Genomic DNA, 18,532 nt, shown 5'->3' with positions numbered 1-18,532 from the left:
ACTCATTTTGGCGCCCAACGGTCCGGCCATCGCAGCTCCCCCACTTTTTTGTATACCCTCAATAAGACATTTGCATTTTGTGAAAATTTTGAGGAAGTATCAGATTTTAGAATATAATATTCAGCTAAGAGATGCCTTTCATTTGTGTTATCTAAGGAGTTTTTAAGATCCTTGGACGGTGCCATATTAAATTAAATAAGACTACCTTCAAAAAAATGTTAAATGTTAAATTAACATAAAAGATACATTTTTCGTCGAATTTGTAATCTTTATATTACAACAATTCTACATACAATTTTATTCGTGTAATTCTGATTCTATTCGTCATCCTGAGTAATAAAACTGGCTTTAAATAAATTAATTTATTACTTAAAATAAAAACAACGACACCAATATTTTAACTGACTGTAGGAAAATGTTAAAAAATTCTTTAAAAATTAAAACTCAAGTAGAGTTTTTGTAGGTTCTAGCATTTTTCAATATTTTTTGTTTCCTATAGCAATTAATTGTTGTACCAAATATATACCACCACCATAAATAGTTTTAGGGTTTCCAAAAAGTGCTCTTTTTAACTTCACTTTCAAGCTTATCTGTCATAGAACGAATATTTTTACCCGTGTATTTTGACCATTGGTGACCGAAACTACCTCGCAATTCTAGTTTTTCGTATTTTTCCTTCTCTGCGCTGATTACATCTCCCCATCATGTCCAGTTGTCTGTAATTATTTTGTGGCAGCCCCCAGTTCCTACCCGCTCCCCAGTCTCTGGGGTTCTCTTCATTATGCATATAATGTAATTAAAAAGTGGAAGAACAAAATAAGGAGCAGTTACTGCACCGGGTGGTCCTCAATTTGGACTGAAGGCTTCACGCTCAACTGGTTGAGTGCGTCTCCGAGGTGAATGCGGTCCGGGAAAAGGGGTAGAATAAATGTAGTTTACTGCAATCGGATTGATGAACTCCCTTGTATTCTTGGATTAAACATATTTCCCTCAAATCCATTTTTGTTTCCGGCAAAAACATTTCGTCATGTGTCGCGAGGTTTGCAAAAAAAAGTAATTTATTCCGGACTTTAAGCCACTAAAATACGCAATTAATCACCCAACCAAATGAAAACTGACATGAAAGAGCCCAAATAAAATTGTTGGGAAGGGAGGGAACCAAACAGCAGGGCAACAGCAAGAATAATGGCCATTATGACCACTTGAAATCCGGGTTCTAAACCGGCTGCGGGATCCAAAAACCCAGTACAAAGCTGACAGCATTAATTTGACTCACGTTGCGGCGGCAACCCAAAGGCAATAGTCGGGGTCACCACCGCCCCGAAATACTTGCCAAAATCCCAGCTAACAAATGATTAAGTTTGTGCGGAAAACAAGGAACATATCTCAGCATCCTTTGAAGTGGCTAGCCCAGTACCAAATGAAGATGTCACATTCCACAGGAAAAATGTACGTTTTCGGGCAATGAGGATAGAATGCTGCTCGTGGAAATAGTCGAGATTGGCAAGTGAAACCTCAAGGCTAATAAGGCAAAATTGTTGAGAATTTAACCTTTCCGATATAAATATTTGGAAAATATCTTTGCAAGGGCTAGCTTTACAAACGCAGAGGAATACCAAAGGTTTCTGTTGTGTAAAATTCAATAGCTACAATTATTGATTTTATAAATTAATATAAATAGTTTCCTTTCGTATCTTAAGGTATTATATATTACAAGTATTATCAGCTTTTCAAGCTAACCACAGCTGAGCTGAACTCAAAGGCTAACCACACAAGCAGCTAATTGTTCTCGGTGTTTCTGCGCTCCTCAAATGCAAATTAATTAGGCAATAAAGCGTAATTGAGGCAGCACATTAAGCAAAATAAAACGAGTTAAATGTAAGGGAAATAGAACAGAATAGAAGGCATAGGAAATTTTACATTCTGATAAGAGTGCAAGGCCGAGCCGCACAAGCCGGCCTAAGCCCAAAGTCAAGGCTTACACCAGCGGTGTGTTCCTTCATATTTAGTTTCTTTTTTAAATTCAGGGATTTTTCGAAAGTAAAACAATTACCTTCCAATTTGCTTAGCACTAACTTAATTTTAAATCATATAAGGGAAAAAAATAAGTCAGTTGAAACTACTTAATTGCAGTTCAATACCTCGATGACATATGTATTAAAATGTTTTAAAGTTTAAAGAAAATCTTTTAACAATGAAAAGGGTCTTGAAATACTTTAATATTCTTGAGTGGATAAAACTTAAGAACAAAAAATTCGGGAGCTGTTACCTTAATCCATAGCACTCGTGTTTTTATAATAATACTATTTTTATATATAATATTATAAGTTAATATTTGTTAAACTATGTTTTTAGGCAATATATTCTCAAAAGTCTTTTGAGTGTAGGCCTGCTCTTAGAAAATTATTTAAATTGATTCGGAAATATTACTACCCGAATTTTGGCATTTTGTTTTCTGCGTGAAGACCTTACCTAATACAAATAATTAGATATTTGATATCTCTAATTCCAAACCTTTCTCTAATTTCTCCTTTAACCTCTTCCGTTGCAGGCTTAGCCCAAGTGACTTACCAGATCATTGGGCCTCAGGTACATCAAATCCAGCGACCTCAACCAGCAGCAGCAGCAGCGGCAGCAGCAGCAGCACTAGTGCCACCGGCAGCAGCAGCAAGTACAACAGCGGCAACATATCGGTCTGCAACCTGCCGCGCTCATCGCCGGCCGCTGCCACAGCAGCCGTTACTCTATCATCGGCCGGCGGCGGAATCGGCAGCAACTTGTTGAGCGGCCTGCACCACGGACTGGCGCCCGGAACGCATCCGCTGCAGCGCGCGACGGCAGCCAGTGGAGGCGGCGCTGGTGCTGGTGGGGGCGTGGCCGGCGCCTCGACAGCAGCGGCACTAACACTCCAGCAGCAGCAGCAACACCAGCAGCAGCAGCAACACCATCAGCAGCAGCAGCACCAGCAGTTGGCCTACCAGCAGCAGTTGCAGCAGCAGATCATCTCGCAGCGCTCCATACAAAACAAGGTGGTGGCCACCGCTGCCGCACGAACGGCCAATCTTGAAGCTGCCCTGCAGCGATCCGCTGCCATTATGAACGCGGTGGCTTCGCCGATCTCAGCCAACTCTGCCAACTCAGCGACGCCCCGCCAGAAGATACGGAGCAAGAAGGATGCAAAGGTTAACCTGGTAGGTTTCGCCGGGGGAAGTCCCGCTTAGGTCTCATGAAGCATGCCCAACTTTCGACTTACTTAGTGGAGTGGTTTTACGAAGTCATGGTTAGCTAGACAAAAAATGTTCCTCGGCCTCTACAAAATATACATGCTTAAGATAGCTTTCATTTTTTATAACAAATTCACTATATTAGGCAAAATTTTAGGATAAGTCTTGTGATCTTTAATAATTCCGTAAAAAAGGAGAAAGTTAGATAAAAAATTGCGTATACGCCCCATTGTCATATTACTATAATTGCATTTTAAGGACTGTATAATTGTACAAATTAAAGTAAGATACAAAATTATGAATTAAAATCAGGACTAAACAGTTGAAGATTCAAAAGGTACATTAAAAAATCCCCTGGCTCTGAAAATTGTATGAAGTAGAGTCATTAATAAATTAAAAGACCATAATTAAAAAACAATTTTCGATATAATATTTTTTTTACTTTTTCTTTTATTTTACTTTACTAACCTTACTCTAAACATTTAAATTTTTCTTTAAATTTACAAAATCATTAAAAATGTTTATTAAGCCGTTGATGTTCGTATACGTTTTTGATTAAGATAAGATAAAGATAGTATAATGTTCAAAATGAATATGAATTGAGAGGTCACGCTTAACCTACCTGAAATATTAAATATTCATTTTGTGTCCCTTGCAGCCCCAATCGCAAATCAACAAATGCAACAATGAGAAGCGACGTCGCGAGGCGGAGAACGGATATATCGAGCAGCTGTCGGAGATACTGACGCTGAACAAGCGTGGAGATATGACCTCAACGAAACCGGACAAGGCGGCTATACTAAACCAGGTGGTTCGAACGGTAAGGAATCTATTGCTATAGCCACTCCCCCACGCATACAAGTTAATTACCGGCAAGACCCCAATGCACAAGCTCATCAAACGAACCTAATAAGCCCGAAACGCGACCAGCTACCGTAAAAAAGCAATACAAGTTGTTATAACACCCTGGGAATGACTGACTTGGTGGACTTGGCCAGTCGATTCCACTGGCCTGCCCGGAATACCAAATGATCAATTACACCACAAAAACACAAGCGAGCGAAATTCCCCAATGTAATTTCCATGCAGTTTCCCCGCCACTTCGGCCAAGTCGCCTTCTTTTTGATATTTTTTGTGCACGGAGAGAAATAGCATCATCTTTTCCTAATAAATATTTGAGTATGGAGATGTATTATAGGCAGTCTATTAATTTATTTATTTTTTAATATTGATGGGCCTGATAACTGAAGTTGAATTATCTTTTTCTAGTAATTTCAAGTAATTTATTTATTTTTTAATATTTATAAGCCAAAAAACTCACAATTTTTTTACAAAACCCCCTGGAATCTAGGGTTATGCTGGATTTAAATCCTATTTTCAAAACCAAGTATACTGTACGTGTGGAGACAGAGCCCAGGCAGAGTTATATTTCATGCCCGCTTAATGCGATGCTATCGACCGCTGAAGTAATCTTAAACTAAATATAGTTTTTACTCCTTGAAAATGTTGGGGTTTATTGAATTTGAAACCTTATTTTAGTTTAACACTTGCACCCAATTGTAGTGCTGTTTCTCCCAGTGCAACCAAAAACGCGTTCCAATTAAAAAGCAATTAAAAGCTCAGCCGAAAAAGAGCTTAAAAGAATTCGCGAAGGGGCAGAAGAGAGGCGTAGAGCCGGCCAAGAAGAGTTGGCTGACGTAATTTGGCCCCCGACGCAACACAATTTAATTAATATTTTTATTTAATTTACATAAATTTATTTATGTTTCAATAGCCCGACCCGGCCAGCGGTTTTGTGTATGTTGTTTTAGGCGGCGTTATGGCTGTTGTTGCCGTATTTCTTTTATTGGTTTCAGGTAGCCTAAGCACTTTATTATGCAAATTATCTTCGGGCCAAGCGCCACGCTTTGCCGAACAAACCGAAAATACCAGCCGGGGAAAAAAGCTGAAAAAGACAAAAACCAACAAATGGCTTTTTAAATGAAATGCGGCGCACAGCCAACGCCAAAATAGAAAACACATAATTTCATTTTGTAATCCAGGCGGCAGGAAGCGAAATAAAACCACTCTCATCGGGCCAATGAAATGCAATTAAAGTGAGCAACAAGCTCGCACACGAGCTGCCCACATACATGATAAATAATTGAATTAAACGCTTTCGTGTCATGTTGGCTTTTCCCTAATGATAAGGGCCACCGGCGGGATCGAACGCAGCTCATTTGGAGCGCTAATCCAATTGATTCTGTTGGCCAACCTCGCTTAGCTGGTTGACCTGAAAAATAAAAAAGGAATATTGGAAAAAAGTACATCCCAACTGGATGGGAAAGGCCCCGGCGAGATTCGAACTCACGATCTCCTGTTTACTAGACAGGCGCTTTAACCAACTAAGCCACGGCGCCACTTGGCGTCGACGGTTCCACTTGTTCTACTTCCTCACTCGACGCGTTTCACCACCTCTGTGTTATCGCAGATTGTGCGATTGGGTTCGACGAGGTGTGCGGTTTTATTTATAGACCCGTCGCTCGGAAATAGCCAATACAAAGGCCAAAAAGAACTGTGGCGAAATGTGGTAGGAAGTCTTTAAGATGAAGAATTTTGGAGAAAGATGGTTAACTTGATACGTTTTTTGGGAACCCCTAAAGAGACCTAGAAATATTTTAAGAGTTCCGGTAATAGAAAAGCAATCTTTCAGTTTTTTTAAATTTTTAAATTCGATGGAAAGATGTTCGCTAGAAAATATAATGGTAGGCTTTTAGATTTAAGGAGCATTAATTCTTGGTCATTCTTCTTTTCTAAAAACCTATTTTATTAGGTAGGTTTGTTTATGGAATAGTATACATACCTCGCCATAAGGAAATTTATAAAGTGCACACCAGTTGATTTGGAAAAAATATATCTAAAATAAATATAAAAAATATATATCATACATACTAAAAATTACTGTAATAAATTTATTCAATTAAATTTATTATTTCACAATATATTAAATACAAAATTTACCAACTTTTCAAAACTTGCTAAGATTAATTTATAATTATTGTTTTAAAATATTTTAAAATTTAAATAAATACTTAATTTAATTAACATAAAAAGATTTTTAATTCACCAACTTTTCAAAACTTGAAGATTAATTATATTAAAATCAATTAATTTAGCATTATTGTTCAAAAATATGTTTAAAATTAAATAATTTTTTAATTAAATTAACAATCTTGTTCAAAAATATTAATAACAAATAATTATAACACTTAATGAGCATTTAGAAGATTTTGAAATGAACTCATCTTCCCATATGAGTATGCTACAAAATATTTCATGACTAAATAATGAAATATCTTATACGTTTTAGGCAGCTAAATGGGGTTTTCATACATATGACAGATATTTTACTCCTTCCTTTAAACCCTTAAGCATGGAAACCCGAAAACCTAAATTGAAGCTGTTTATGACTCGATCGCAGCTCTTTCCAGAGAGATACGGGTGTTGACAAACCCCTTTTTCATTGCACAGCTGCTGGCTTGTATCTTTCGCGGCGACTTACCTGATTTGATCATTTCGGAAGAGTCTATGGGTCACACGGCGCGCCAAAAAGAAGTTCGAGACGGGTTGGCGCGAGGGGTGGGGAGGGGAGGGGCGGGCGAGAGATAAGGCCAGACACGTTTTGGACATTTTCGCGAGTGCACGCGCTGAGCGCCTTTGTTGTTGCCTTTGCAACGGCTACCGTTGCCCCGGTTGTTGTTGCAGTGTTTACTTAATCATTTGACTGATATTTTCGGAGTGCCTTCACCCCGAAATTCGTGTTCGGGAGCAACTTTTCCTGGTCAAGCTTCCTTCCAGTTCCAAACAACAAAAGCTCGCTCTCTCTGCCGCTCTCCGCGTGTGTGTGTGTTTTTGGGAGATCAACGAACTGATTTGAAATGCTTTTGCACCGATGACGTAGCTACGTAGCTGCTATTTGCAATTTCACATAGTTGCGATTGCGATTGCGTTTGCCTTTCATTCTGTTTTGTTCTTAATTGTTGTTGCTCCTGCCGCTCGCCCGCTCTCCCACCCACACACACACACACCCACCCGCACACAAACAGGTGCACCGTGTGATAACACATGGCCGGTAAACAAAACTGGAGAGAGTGTGGCGGGAGAGAGCGCGAGAAAGCTTGCTTTTTGGCAAAGAGAGCCAAGAAGCTTCGTTGTTGTGCTGCGTTGTTGTTGCTGTGCGTTTTTTAACACAATTGCATCCGAAAAATGTGTGCTTAGTATTTCGGAAACTTTGTGCCTGTGCGAACGTTCTGTGTTCTGTTTTTCTGCGTTTCTGTGATTTTCAGTAAGTTATTTGCGCCTTTTGGCCCGAATTGAGTCACCTAGACACCTAGACTGCCCGATAAGGCCCAGTAAATATTGGACAAAAAAAAAACGAGACCCCCAATGGCAAGGAGGAGCCCCGAGAAACCAAAACAAAAGTGAAATGCCATTGACATTTGTCCACGCGAAGTTGAAGTTGACTGACCTTGAATCGCCATGTGTGCGAGAGAGGCGCTTCGCAGAGAGTGCGCGAGAGTGGGTGGCTGTGGGAGGCCTGCCGTGAAAATCGCAGGGAAAACGAAGTCCTAACCATAACAATAATATTTGACTAAGACCAGGGCTTTTCGCAAGTGTCATTGACTTTCTTGTTCAAACGCGCGCGTAAAAAATAACACAAGCATAGAACCCTCATATGATAAAAGGCGGTTTATTGCACTCCCATTGTGTCAATACAATGATGTTGCCCATTTAAGATACATATGCATCCCAGTGTCCGTCTCCCTCTGCCGCACTCACTCCGCCACACACAAAGTGTGCCGATCTTCGTGCTATAATGCTATAATTATTATTATTGCTGCCTGTGTGTCATAATATGCAGATGCTTCCGCATCATCGCAGCTTAAATGTCACCGATAAAGTGGGCGCGATATGAATGAAGTTTTTGTGTTCGCAATATGTATCTCACAGATGCGAGCGATCTGAGACGGCGATGTCGGCTCTTTATAAGGCTCGTCGCAAAGTAGAACACAGGATTAATAATTGCCAGTCGAGTGAAATATTTCAATTGTAACATGGGGTATTTTCTGGATTGCCACGGAACTGCTCTACAGTTATAGTTTCTCAGTATCTGAAATACGACTTTAGAATCCAGTTAAAACAAACTTTTTCGACCTTTAAAAAAGTACAGTATTTAATTTTACATATATTTTGGTTGTAAGATAAGGCATTTTCTATGTTGCCACGGAAATATACAGTAGCAGTTCCTCTAAAAGAAATATCTCTACCTTAAATGTTAAGGAATTCAAGTGAAAAATAAAAAATATATTTGACTACTAAGATAATATTGTCTTACAGCTTTAAAAAAATCGTTGTTTTTGGTGATTTAAAGGTCTAATAAACTTTTAAATATTTTACATTCATAACTAGATCAGTCTATCATAAGTTTTCTTTAAAGTTTCGAGCATTTTATCATATTTCTTGTTAAATTAAAACCTTTTTTCACAGTAAAAAAATCTTGAGCTTAAAAAGTTTAATTTTGTACTAAAATCATAAACTGTTTAATAACATAATTTTGATTCCACCCTTTATCACTCTCCATTTCAGTACCGTGAGATTTGTGACAAGGGCCAGAACCGTGATATTTCCTCCACGTCGACGAACAACAACAACTCCGCGACAACGACCAACAACAACACGAACAGTAGCAACAACAACAACAACACCAGCAAACCACAAGCAACCTCAACCCGCTGCAGCCGCTGCGCCACGGACAACTGCTCCATCCATCCGGTGCAACAGGGCGAGGTCTCGTCGACGGAACCCCCGCTCCCGGAACCCTCGCTGCTCCTCGGCCAGGTGCCCGAGATCTCGGCGTACTTCGAGGCCCTCGAGCACTACATCAGCGGCGTCGGCTGGGTCCTGCTGCAGGTGAACGCCAACGGCATCATTGAGTCCTGCACGCAGAACATCCGCGACCTGATCGGCTATGAGAAGCAGGAGCTGTACCACCAGCCGCTCTACAGGTACCTCTTCTCGGGGGATCACACCAAGCTAGAGCCGATCATCAACAACATGTACAATCCGAATGGCGGAGGTGGCAGCAGCTCCGCCAGCAATGCCGGGCCGGGCGGCAGTTCCAGTGGCCCCTCCGCGGGCGTTTGGGGCGATCTCGAGGAGCTGAACAACGGCAGCGCCTCCCAGCAGTCCGCAGGCTCCAATTCCAGTTCCGGCGGAGCGGGAGGCCAGGGAGGAGCAAGTGGAGGAGCTGCGGTGGGCAAGTCGAAGCGCAGCATCTCCACCAAGGTGCGCATGCTAGTCAAGGACACACGCACTGCCACCCAGACGTCGTCAAACCTCGAGGAGAAGCCACTGAGGCAGGCCGGCCATCAGGACAAGTACGAGGAGGTGGTCCTCATAGCGGCTCCAGTCAAGGGTGAGTACGGGAAAGACATAGAAACCCAAACCAAATCCCTAAACCGCATCACTTTCAGATGATGCCGATGCCAGCAGCTCGGTGCTGTGCCTGATCACACGGCCGGAGGATGAGTCTCCGCTGGAGATCAACATCCAGCAACATGTGCAGCAGCAGCCGATCGAGCAGATGACCTTCAAGCTGGACATCCATGGCAAAATACTCAACCTCGATGCCACCGCTCTGCGGGAGCCGTTCAAGCAGCACCTGCAGACGTGGGTGGGCCGCCTTTGGCAGGACCTGTGTCATCCGCACGACCTCTCCACGCTCAAGTCGCACCTGCGCGACATCCAGGACTCTGTGAGCGCCAATTCGCCGGGTGCTGGTCCGGGCACCAGTGTGGTGTCGCGGCCGTTTCGCCTGAGATTGGGCGCCCCGGATGTGTATGTCCATGTGAAGGCCAACTCGAGACTGTTCCTGAACCAGACGCCCGGCGAGGGCGACTTCATCATGTCCGTGCAGACGCTGCTCAACTCGGAGAACGACATGAACAGCAGCAACACGGGAGCGGGCAGTGGAGGATTGGGCCTGGGCCAGCTGTGCGCCATGGCGCCGAGTCCCTCGTTGGCCAGCTCCCTGCTCAGCAGCCTTTCCATGGACGGCCTGCATGGGGGAACCGGTTCGGGTTCGGGTTCCTCCTCCTCGCCGGCGGCCTCTGGCATGCTGCCCACCCATCTGCTGGGCGGACTTGTGGGCGGCGGTCAGCAGGGCGGCGGTGGCAACAGCACGCAGACCACGAGCGTGGGCGGACCACTGATGAGCAGCGCCATTATCAACGGCAGCGGTCTGCAGCAGCAACAGCAGCAGCGATCCGGCGCCAGCTCCTCGGCCAATTCGTTGGTTAACGCGTTCACCGCTTCGCCAGCGGGCGCGGAGCATACCACATTCGGAAGCGATACGTTCGATTTCGACTTTACAGCACATTCCTCATTCGAATTGGATCCCAGCGGCGGCGTGGGACCCTGGACCGATTCGCGTCCCAATTCGAGAGCCTCGGTGGCAACGCCAGTCAGCACGCCGCGTCCTCCGTCGGGACACGGATTCAGTCCGGCTATTTGCGCCTCTCCGGCCACGCCCTATCAGCTCTCCTCGCAGTCCGCCGCCAGCCTGCCCTCGCCGCAGTCAAATGCCAGCGCCGGCGGAGGCAACTTTGGCTTCAACTTCCACTCCTTTGAGACGGGCGAAGTGAAGCCCGAGAAGGATGTCCAGCAAAGCCAGCAGCAGGTCAGCAACAACAACAGCGGCAGCAGCAGTAATCCCCTAATGGGCGGCGGGTTGCCAAACGGCGTTGGAGGCTTGTTGCTCTCCCAGCAGCAGCAGCAACAACAACAGCAGCAGCAGCAGCAGCAAACACCGCCGCATCAGCAGCAGCAGCAGCAACAGGAGTCCTCGGAACGATTGCGCCACCTGCTGACCAAGTCGCAGAGCATGGCCGGCGGCCTGGGCGGATTGGGTGATGATGAGAAGGTGAGTTCATACACCCATTGGAGTGGAAGATTGGATATAAACTGGTCAATTTTTCAGTACTTCAAGCCGGAGGGCACCGACGAAGAGAAGCTCGCCGGCGGCAGCTTCAAGATGGGCGGCCAGCCTGGAGGGCTGGGCATGTTCGGACCCATGGGCTCGATGGGACGTGGTGTGGGCAACTCCAGTATGCTGCACAAGGCAGGCAATTCGCAGAACCCCATGCTGCTCAAGGTGAGTACCTGCTATGGAGAGGACCAAACCCTTACTGAACACTTGCCCAATTGCAGCTCCTCAATGAGAAGTCGGAGGACGATGATGGTGGATCGGGAGATGGTCCAGGTTCCATGAACAACTCCCGACAGAGCGAGCTGATGCGCCAGCTGAAGAATCCGGACGGAGGTGGCCATGGCATGCATCGTGGCAGTGCCAGCGGCAACATGAGCACCGAGGCTCTAAAGGCGATGCTCAAGATCCAGAGCGATCCGTCGCTGAGCCGCAAGCGATCGCTGAACGAGCCCGACGACGACCCATCCGCCAAGCGGTCGGAGGACAAGCCCAGCAAACTGTGTACGCAGAACAAGATGTTGGCCAAGCTACTGCAGAATCCGCCAAAGATACCCAAAGCCCCCAATCCCGAGCAGCCGCTGCAGGTGAAGACGCTGCCGGACATAACCAGCTCCACGGTGAGCAGTACGCTGGCCGCACCTGGCAACCTCATTAGCGCTGGCAGCGCGGGACCCAAGGCGGCTGCAAACCGCAACCGAAAGCAGCAGCAACAGCAGCAGCAACAACAGCAGCAGCATCAACAGCAGCAACAGCAACAACAGGCCGCCGGCATTCCTTCCCAGCAGCAACAACAGCAGCCAAACGATGTCTACCTCAGCCAGCAGCAGCAGCAACAGCAACTGCAGCCGCCGCAGCTGGCCTTCCAGCACCAGCAACAGCAGCTGGCGACCACAGCAACTACCTCAATTACCACAGCGGCCTCCACTTCGGCTGCGGCGGCTGCGGCAGCAGCAGCGGCGGCCATTCTGGGCGATGGCGACTCGGAGCTGTCCAAGCTGCTGGACAGCGTTATGGAGTACTATCCGGATGACGCTCCCATCGTGACGAATGCCCCCTCAGAGGCCTCGGCCATCAGCGACATCCAGAAGTCGCTGATGCAGGACGTCGAGTCGACGGCCTTTGGCAACGACCTAACCCAGCAGCTGATGATGAGCCAGCAGCAACAGCACCAGCAACAACAGCAGCAGCAACAGCTTCTGGCATTGCAGCTGGCCCAGCAGCAGCAGCAGCAACAACAGCGACAGCAACATCTGCAACAGCCGCCTGCCTATCCGGGAATGCTCAACATGCAGCAGCAGCAGCAACACCAGCAGCAGCAACTGCAAAACCAGCACATGCAGCGTATGGAAGCGATGCGAAATCAGGGTTTCCAGCGACCTCCGCCCATGTATCCCGCCCGCGGACGTGGTCCCATGAACGCGGTCGCCACGCCGGGAGGCGTGGTCTTGCCCGCCCAGCAGCAACTGCGAAACATGCGGCAACAACAGCAGATGGCCGCCGCGCAGCAGAAGGAGCGATTGCTGCAACAACAGCAGAAGCAGCAGTTACTCGTCCCCGAGAATGCCAGTGAGTAGCAGGGAATGTTGACTTTTGGTTGTAATCAGGATTATAGGATAACTTTTTTAAAGTTATGAGCTAAATTAATACCCATTCAATATGTTTTTAAGTGACAGCTAGGTCTAGACTCATATATTTTGAACTTAAGGCTTATGTTAACATAGTTATTTAACTGTCTTTCTTGTTTTCAGCTGGCATGAACGCGGGCTTGAACAACATTAGCTCGCTGCTGAACACAACGGTGGCTCCAAATGTGTCCCTATCCCGCACCAACCTGCCCTCAGACGCCCAGCTCAGTCCGAACTTTGCTCAGACCCTGATGCAGCAGCAGCTCAGTCCGGGTCGCAGCGCGCCCTACAGTCCGCAGCCCAATCAAGGTGAGCTAAATTCAAAATTCTTTGGAAATCAATTACATAAAATACTGTTTTCTCCAGGCTATGCCCCCCAGTTCCCGCAGCCTGGCCAGCGTCTCTCCCCGCAGCAGCAGCAGCAGCTCAGCCAACAGCAACAGAACAATGCCCAGCAGCAACAGTTGGTCTACCAGCAGCAGCAGCAGCAACAGGTGGGCGATGGAGGACGCTCGAACACGCCGTTTGGCTCCAACTCGGGCATGCAGTCGCCGGGCATGCAGAATAGCCCACAACAGTGGGGCGCTGGCGGAGGAGGAGGCGGTGGACCAGGCGGTCCGCTTCCAGCTGGCAACGCCGGCAGAACGCTGCAGCAGCACAACCCCATGCTCATCGCTCAGCTGCAGGTGAGTGTCTGAGACTTGAACCAGCCAAAGCAGACCTATTAACACCATTCCATGACCACGCTGTAGGGCGGGAATCCGTTCAATGCGCGTCAATACCAACAGAACCAGAGACGCGGCCTCAATTCCCCGGGAGCCGTCGGACCCGGCGGCAATCCGGCAGCCCAGGCGGCGGCTCTGCAGCGGCAGAACTCGTTCCAGGGCCAGGGCGGCGGCGGGGCCACGACGCCCGACGGTTTCGGCGGTCCACAGTCCCCCTACGGCGGCAACATCAACGTTTTCCAGCAGCAACAGTTGCAGCGACTGCAGCGGCAGGGCAGCGTGCCGCAGGCCACCCAACATCTGCCAGGTAAGGAAGACTACGGGGATGCGTTCTGGATGACCCCAAGAACTGAGAACTAGGCGTTTAGTTTACCTATTACGAAAAAAGGTTGTACTAGGAGCAAGCAAGGGGGAGAACCCCAACTAGCGTAGCGAGACATATCTCTTGTGACCTAAGCACCCCCTAATCCACATACTAAACATTCAAGAACATACCTAGATAGCTTTACACACACTCTCACACAACACATACCACACACACTTGATGATAATCTGAACTAGTTTTAATCAAAGCCAAACGAAACCAACCAAAACCGCTTAACCAAAACAGGCTCGCCACGCTTTGGCTCCTCACCGGGCGGCAGCAACACCACTGATAGCTCCGCTGCCGCCGGCAACCAGCAGCAGCAGCAGCAACAACAGCAGCAGCAGCAGCAGCAACACCAGCAGCAACATCAGCAGCAGCAGCAGCTGATGAACGGGCTGAGCATGTCGCCACATCCACATCCGGCGATGATGGGCGTGGGCGGCATGGGCAGCGGCGGTGGCAACGGCATCATTGGCCTGGGCGGCGGGGGCGGCAGCTATGGGGCCACCCTGGGCGGCTACGGGCCATCGCAGCAGGCGAATGATTTCTATGGTCGCGCGCAGACCGGTAAGCCTGTGTGCTCTACTCTCTCTCTGAAACTCAAACCATCATCTAAAATTTCTCACGCGATCGCTGTACAAATCACCCCGCCTTGAGTTCTGTGTATATATATATCTAGATGTATGGCTGTATAATCCATTGCCACGCATTGTAAAGCAAATCAAAATTTTTGGGCGCATTCTGTAAATACATTTGAAAGACAAACCTACATATAAGCTGGAAGCCACACGTATCAACACCCCTAACCCATCCACACATATATCTCTTCTGTAACTGTACGATCATTGTAATTAACCTATTCCTTATAAGGCAAGTTGGTGGAGCTGTACATAATATCTGGCATACAGGCGCTGCACCCCCACAAAGAACATTCGCTGTATCTAATACCCCTGTACAATGTTAGCGATAAGAAAAATCCCAAAAAAAAAACCCAAAGAACCCACAAAAACTAGAACATGAAGAGCTAGATAATTTCGATGAAATATTGGTCGCTGCCATAGGATTTTGTGTTTATTGATACCTCCCACCTGCCAAACTAAATCCCGATCCCGATTTTCAGTGTGCCTCAACCTTTGTGTTCCATGTTGTATTTCGTTGTGTATGTTTTGTATTTACTTTATGTTTTATGTCTAGAGTTGAGCCAAACCAATGTGACTAAACCCTATATATACACTGCTTTGGGTCCAAGATACCCGGTCACTCACCTGATCCCTTTGAATCTTTCAGCTGGCGGTGGTGGCGGCGTAGCCGGTGGCAATGCCAACTCCGAGTTTGTGAAGCAGGAGCTGCGAGCGGTGGTCAGTGTGCGCGCCCAGCAGGCGGCTGCGGCGGCCACGGGCGGAGCCGGCGGCGGCGGAGGAGGCGTGGCCCAGCGGGGACAGACGCCGCAGAGCCCGCTGCAGCAGGGTGCGGTGATCGGGGGCGTCGGCGGCATCGTGGGCGGGGCCAACAGTACAAACACGATGGGCAACGTCACGCCCACGGGCAGCGGCAATGTCAACTCCATGCTCAACACGCCGCCAGATCCAACGCTGAGCTTCAGCTTTGAGACGCGTAAGTTAATACAGCATACAGGCTAATTTACCCTAAATTAATAAAAAAAATTCTGTGCTTCCAAAACAGCGGACTTCTTCACCAGCAGCGCTACGAGGTGACCCTAAGGTGACTAATTCGGAACCAAGGATCACATTCAACCTATACTTCTCTTGCGCACGCATTTATGGCTCTAAATAACAAAAAAAAAAAAAAACAATAGGAAATCAAAGGATGGTAGGGGGAGCATGTAAATCTAATTAAAATATTAGCAGCACTATTTAAAAAATATATACCTAAATATATTTATTTTATAATACTAGCAAATATTAATTGTAAAGCAAAATGGGAACCTCGTCTAAAGAATTCGCGAAAACATAGTTACCAGACACAAGCTATAGTTAAATATTTTCAAAACCGCAAAACAACTTCAAGAAACGATGGTAAAATGTTTAAAGAAATGCATATTTATTACGTTTAAAGATAAAGCCTAGTTGTAAGAGCTATATATACAAAAGATGGAAAACAGAAACAAAGCAAAAACATAAATAATACGCGTTAAGTGCTGACCGTTTCGAGGTGTTGTTAAATTGATATATGTATATTTAAAACAAGTAACATTAACATTGTATGACATTTGGAGAGGCGTTGGCAGCCGCAGCAGTTGGCTAAGCTCTAGATATAACGACAAGCGATAAATAATGTATACAATTCGAAGGGAAAACATGTAGCATGTAACTTGTAACACACAAAAACACAAACTTGCTGTACATTTAAAGGTAGTGTTGAATTTTTCAGTGTGATAATTTGTTAAATTTTATATACTAAATGTTGCTAATTTGTTGCTGCAAAAGCACGAGGACCTCGACCTCCAACGGCTTTGCTCTACCTTCTAAACATTTTCAAGCGTCTTCGAACATTACTTCGATTTCTAACAATTAACTTACCGATCGTATTCAATATATTTCTCTTCGTCTGCGATTTTTAAAACTGTCCTGTAACTGTACATATTTTCACCAAACAATTTCTCTAAGTTGAGCCGCCTTAAATTTTAATTTGTAATTTAGTTAATGCTCGTTTAAACTTATTGTAGCTATTTTTAAATACTTTTATATCAAAGCGAGAAAGCAAAGCGCGCAAAGCACAGTTGGCGTTGCAATTTCATGTGAAGGCTATTTTACAGGTTTTGTTTAAACTAATATGTAATTTTAACCATTTTTATAATAACTATTACGCATTAAACATGATTCATTGGCTTGTATGATTCGAAACACTTTCAATGAACACTTTGCAAGCTGTAGCTAAGCAAAAACGTTTCACGTTTTCTATTATGTAATTTTTTATTGATTTTTGATTTTGTTTAAATCTTTAAGTCTATTAAGTTGGGTTCAATCGTTATAAATATTATTTTAAAGAAGAAACGATACAAATGCTATACAAATATTATTGATATAAATTTAGTTTATAATTTTATTAAAATACTGTTTAAACTGCAAAGCCCTAAATAAAAATTTATATACAATATATTAACCAATAGGCGTTTTTCTTTATTTTTATCTGACTTTTTTAACAAATTATGATACTGAAACAAGGCCCGAAACAACGACAAACAACACGAATAAATGGAATACAAGAGTCAAGAACGCGGCGATATTAACACTTGGGAAAATAGAAATACCTCTCGTTAAGTTCAAAAACGTATGATAAAATACAAATTTATAAAAATATTGAGCATAACCGAATAATCGTGGAAATATATTAAGATGACTAAGGAAAGTGTAAATAGATTGCAAATGGTTCAGATAAAATTACTTCAACATCTATTAAAGAAAATCATTTTTAGACGCTGCTAGCTAAATTACAATTGTCACACTCATAAATAGCTTAAGATGAGTTTTTTCTGTAAGAGGCTACATTTAATGCAATTAAATTAAAAATTAAAAAGGGTGTCGGCCAGTTTTCGGCCTCCAGCTCTCCCCTAGTTTTTTATACTGACAAAACCTCAAGCCAGGAAAGTATAAGAATAACAAATGAATATACACAAGTATACTGCATTTAGCATTATATATACACCTATATGAATAGTTATAATGCCAGTTATTCATATATACCAATTCATAAATATATATATTTATACGGCGTAAGGATATAGCAAATTTCACACACAGCAACACAAAAAGTACATATAAAGTGCATTAATGAATTTAAGCATTTAATGAAATTAATTAATTTATAAGCATACGAAATATAGGGGGTTATTTCGAATATATTTAAAACACACAAATATTTACAAACCGTATAAACTTCATAGAGAGTGTAAGAAAATAACCCAACTAACTTATATCTAACTAACCCCAATGCAAATAATATTTACGTGAAGGCAAAGCGGACTTATTTTGATAAGAATAACTAGTTAAGTGCATATTTGATTTGGTAAGTTATTCTGTTATCGTGCACGGTTATCGATCCAGTTGTATATACAAAGCATCTTAGAATTTACCAGTAAATCTAAACCAGTTTCACACCAGCTCTCGACCCATGTAAGCTTTTTGAAGATATACATTTCGATCATCGGTGGACAGATTGGTTTCGCAAGGCACATCTGATCTGAAAATGCACTTTTATTCCGGATCTGACTAGCGGGCGTCCTTAGCTTAGCCGTACTTATTTGATTGTACTGTACAGACCTTATTTAACTAATGAATTTATTTAATTTGTATGCAACCTAGTACCATAAAATTTGTACCAAATCACACACTGACGATTTAAGATATTAGCCGAGGAAGGAAAGAGATGAACAAACAAATAATGCAACGCCCTGTACCCGTGCATAAAGCCTACAAAGATTTGTTAAACTTGATATTACAGATAAAATACTATTTACTAAATACAAAAGATGCCCTGAACCGCAATGAGTAGTGCCCAAAAATACGATAAACGGAATACAAACGTAATATATAAACTAGCATTTA

General features: G+C 44.5%; 1 protein-coding gene and 1 non-coding gene across 7 annotated transcripts in view; one reads left to right on the top strand and one right to left on the bottom strand.

The window, feature by feature from the left end:
* LOC108032521 (homeobox protein prospero) overlaps positions 1–17,090 on the top strand; it is an 85,927-nt gene extending 68,837 nt beyond the window's left edge. For 5 of the 6 annotated variants that reach the window (XM_044094097.2, XM_050885431.1, XM_050885430.1 and 2 more), the window contains 12 exons: positions 2,552–3,191; positions 3,883–4,044; positions 8,850–9,678; positions 9,737–11,184; positions 11,242–11,415; positions 11,472–12,816; positions 12,999–13,184; positions 13,242–13,561; positions 13,628–13,907; positions 14,211–14,534; positions 15,255–15,581; positions 15,651–17,090. In XM_044094097.2, coding sequence (XP_043950032.2) covers positions 2,552–3,191; positions 3,883–4,044; positions 8,850–9,678; positions 9,737–11,184; positions 11,242–11,415; positions 11,472–12,816; positions 12,999–13,184; positions 13,242–13,561; positions 13,628–13,907; positions 14,211–14,534; positions 15,255–15,581; positions 15,651–15,682 — 6,067 coding nt within the window. In that variant the 3' untranslated portion in view covers positions 15,683–17,090. The remainder of the gene's footprint in view (positions 1–2,551; positions 3,192–3,882; positions 4,045–8,849; positions 9,679–9,736; positions 11,185–11,241; positions 11,416–11,471; positions 12,817–12,998; positions 13,185–13,241; positions 13,562–13,627; positions 13,908–14,210; positions 14,535–15,254; positions 15,582–15,650) is intronic. The other variant, XM_017106360.3, reaches the window with a different exon arrangement.
* Trnat-agu (transfer RNA threonine (anticodon AGU)) lies at positions 5,550–5,623 on the bottom strand. The gene has a single exon. It is a non-coding gene; the product is annotated as a tRNA-Thr (tRNA).
* Positions 17,091–18,532: the final 1,442 nt, after the last annotated feature.

This window comes from Drosophila biarmipes, chromosome 2L (assembly GCF_025231255.1).
Source record: "Drosophila biarmipes strain raj3 chromosome 2L, RU_DBia_V1.1, whole genome shotgun sequence".
NCBI classification, from domain to species: domain Eukaryota; kingdom Metazoa; phylum Arthropoda; class Insecta; order Diptera; family Drosophilidae; genus Drosophila; species Drosophila biarmipes.
The sequence above is the reverse complement of the archived record's forward strand: the minus strand, read 5'-3'. Positions and strand labels throughout refer to the sequence as shown.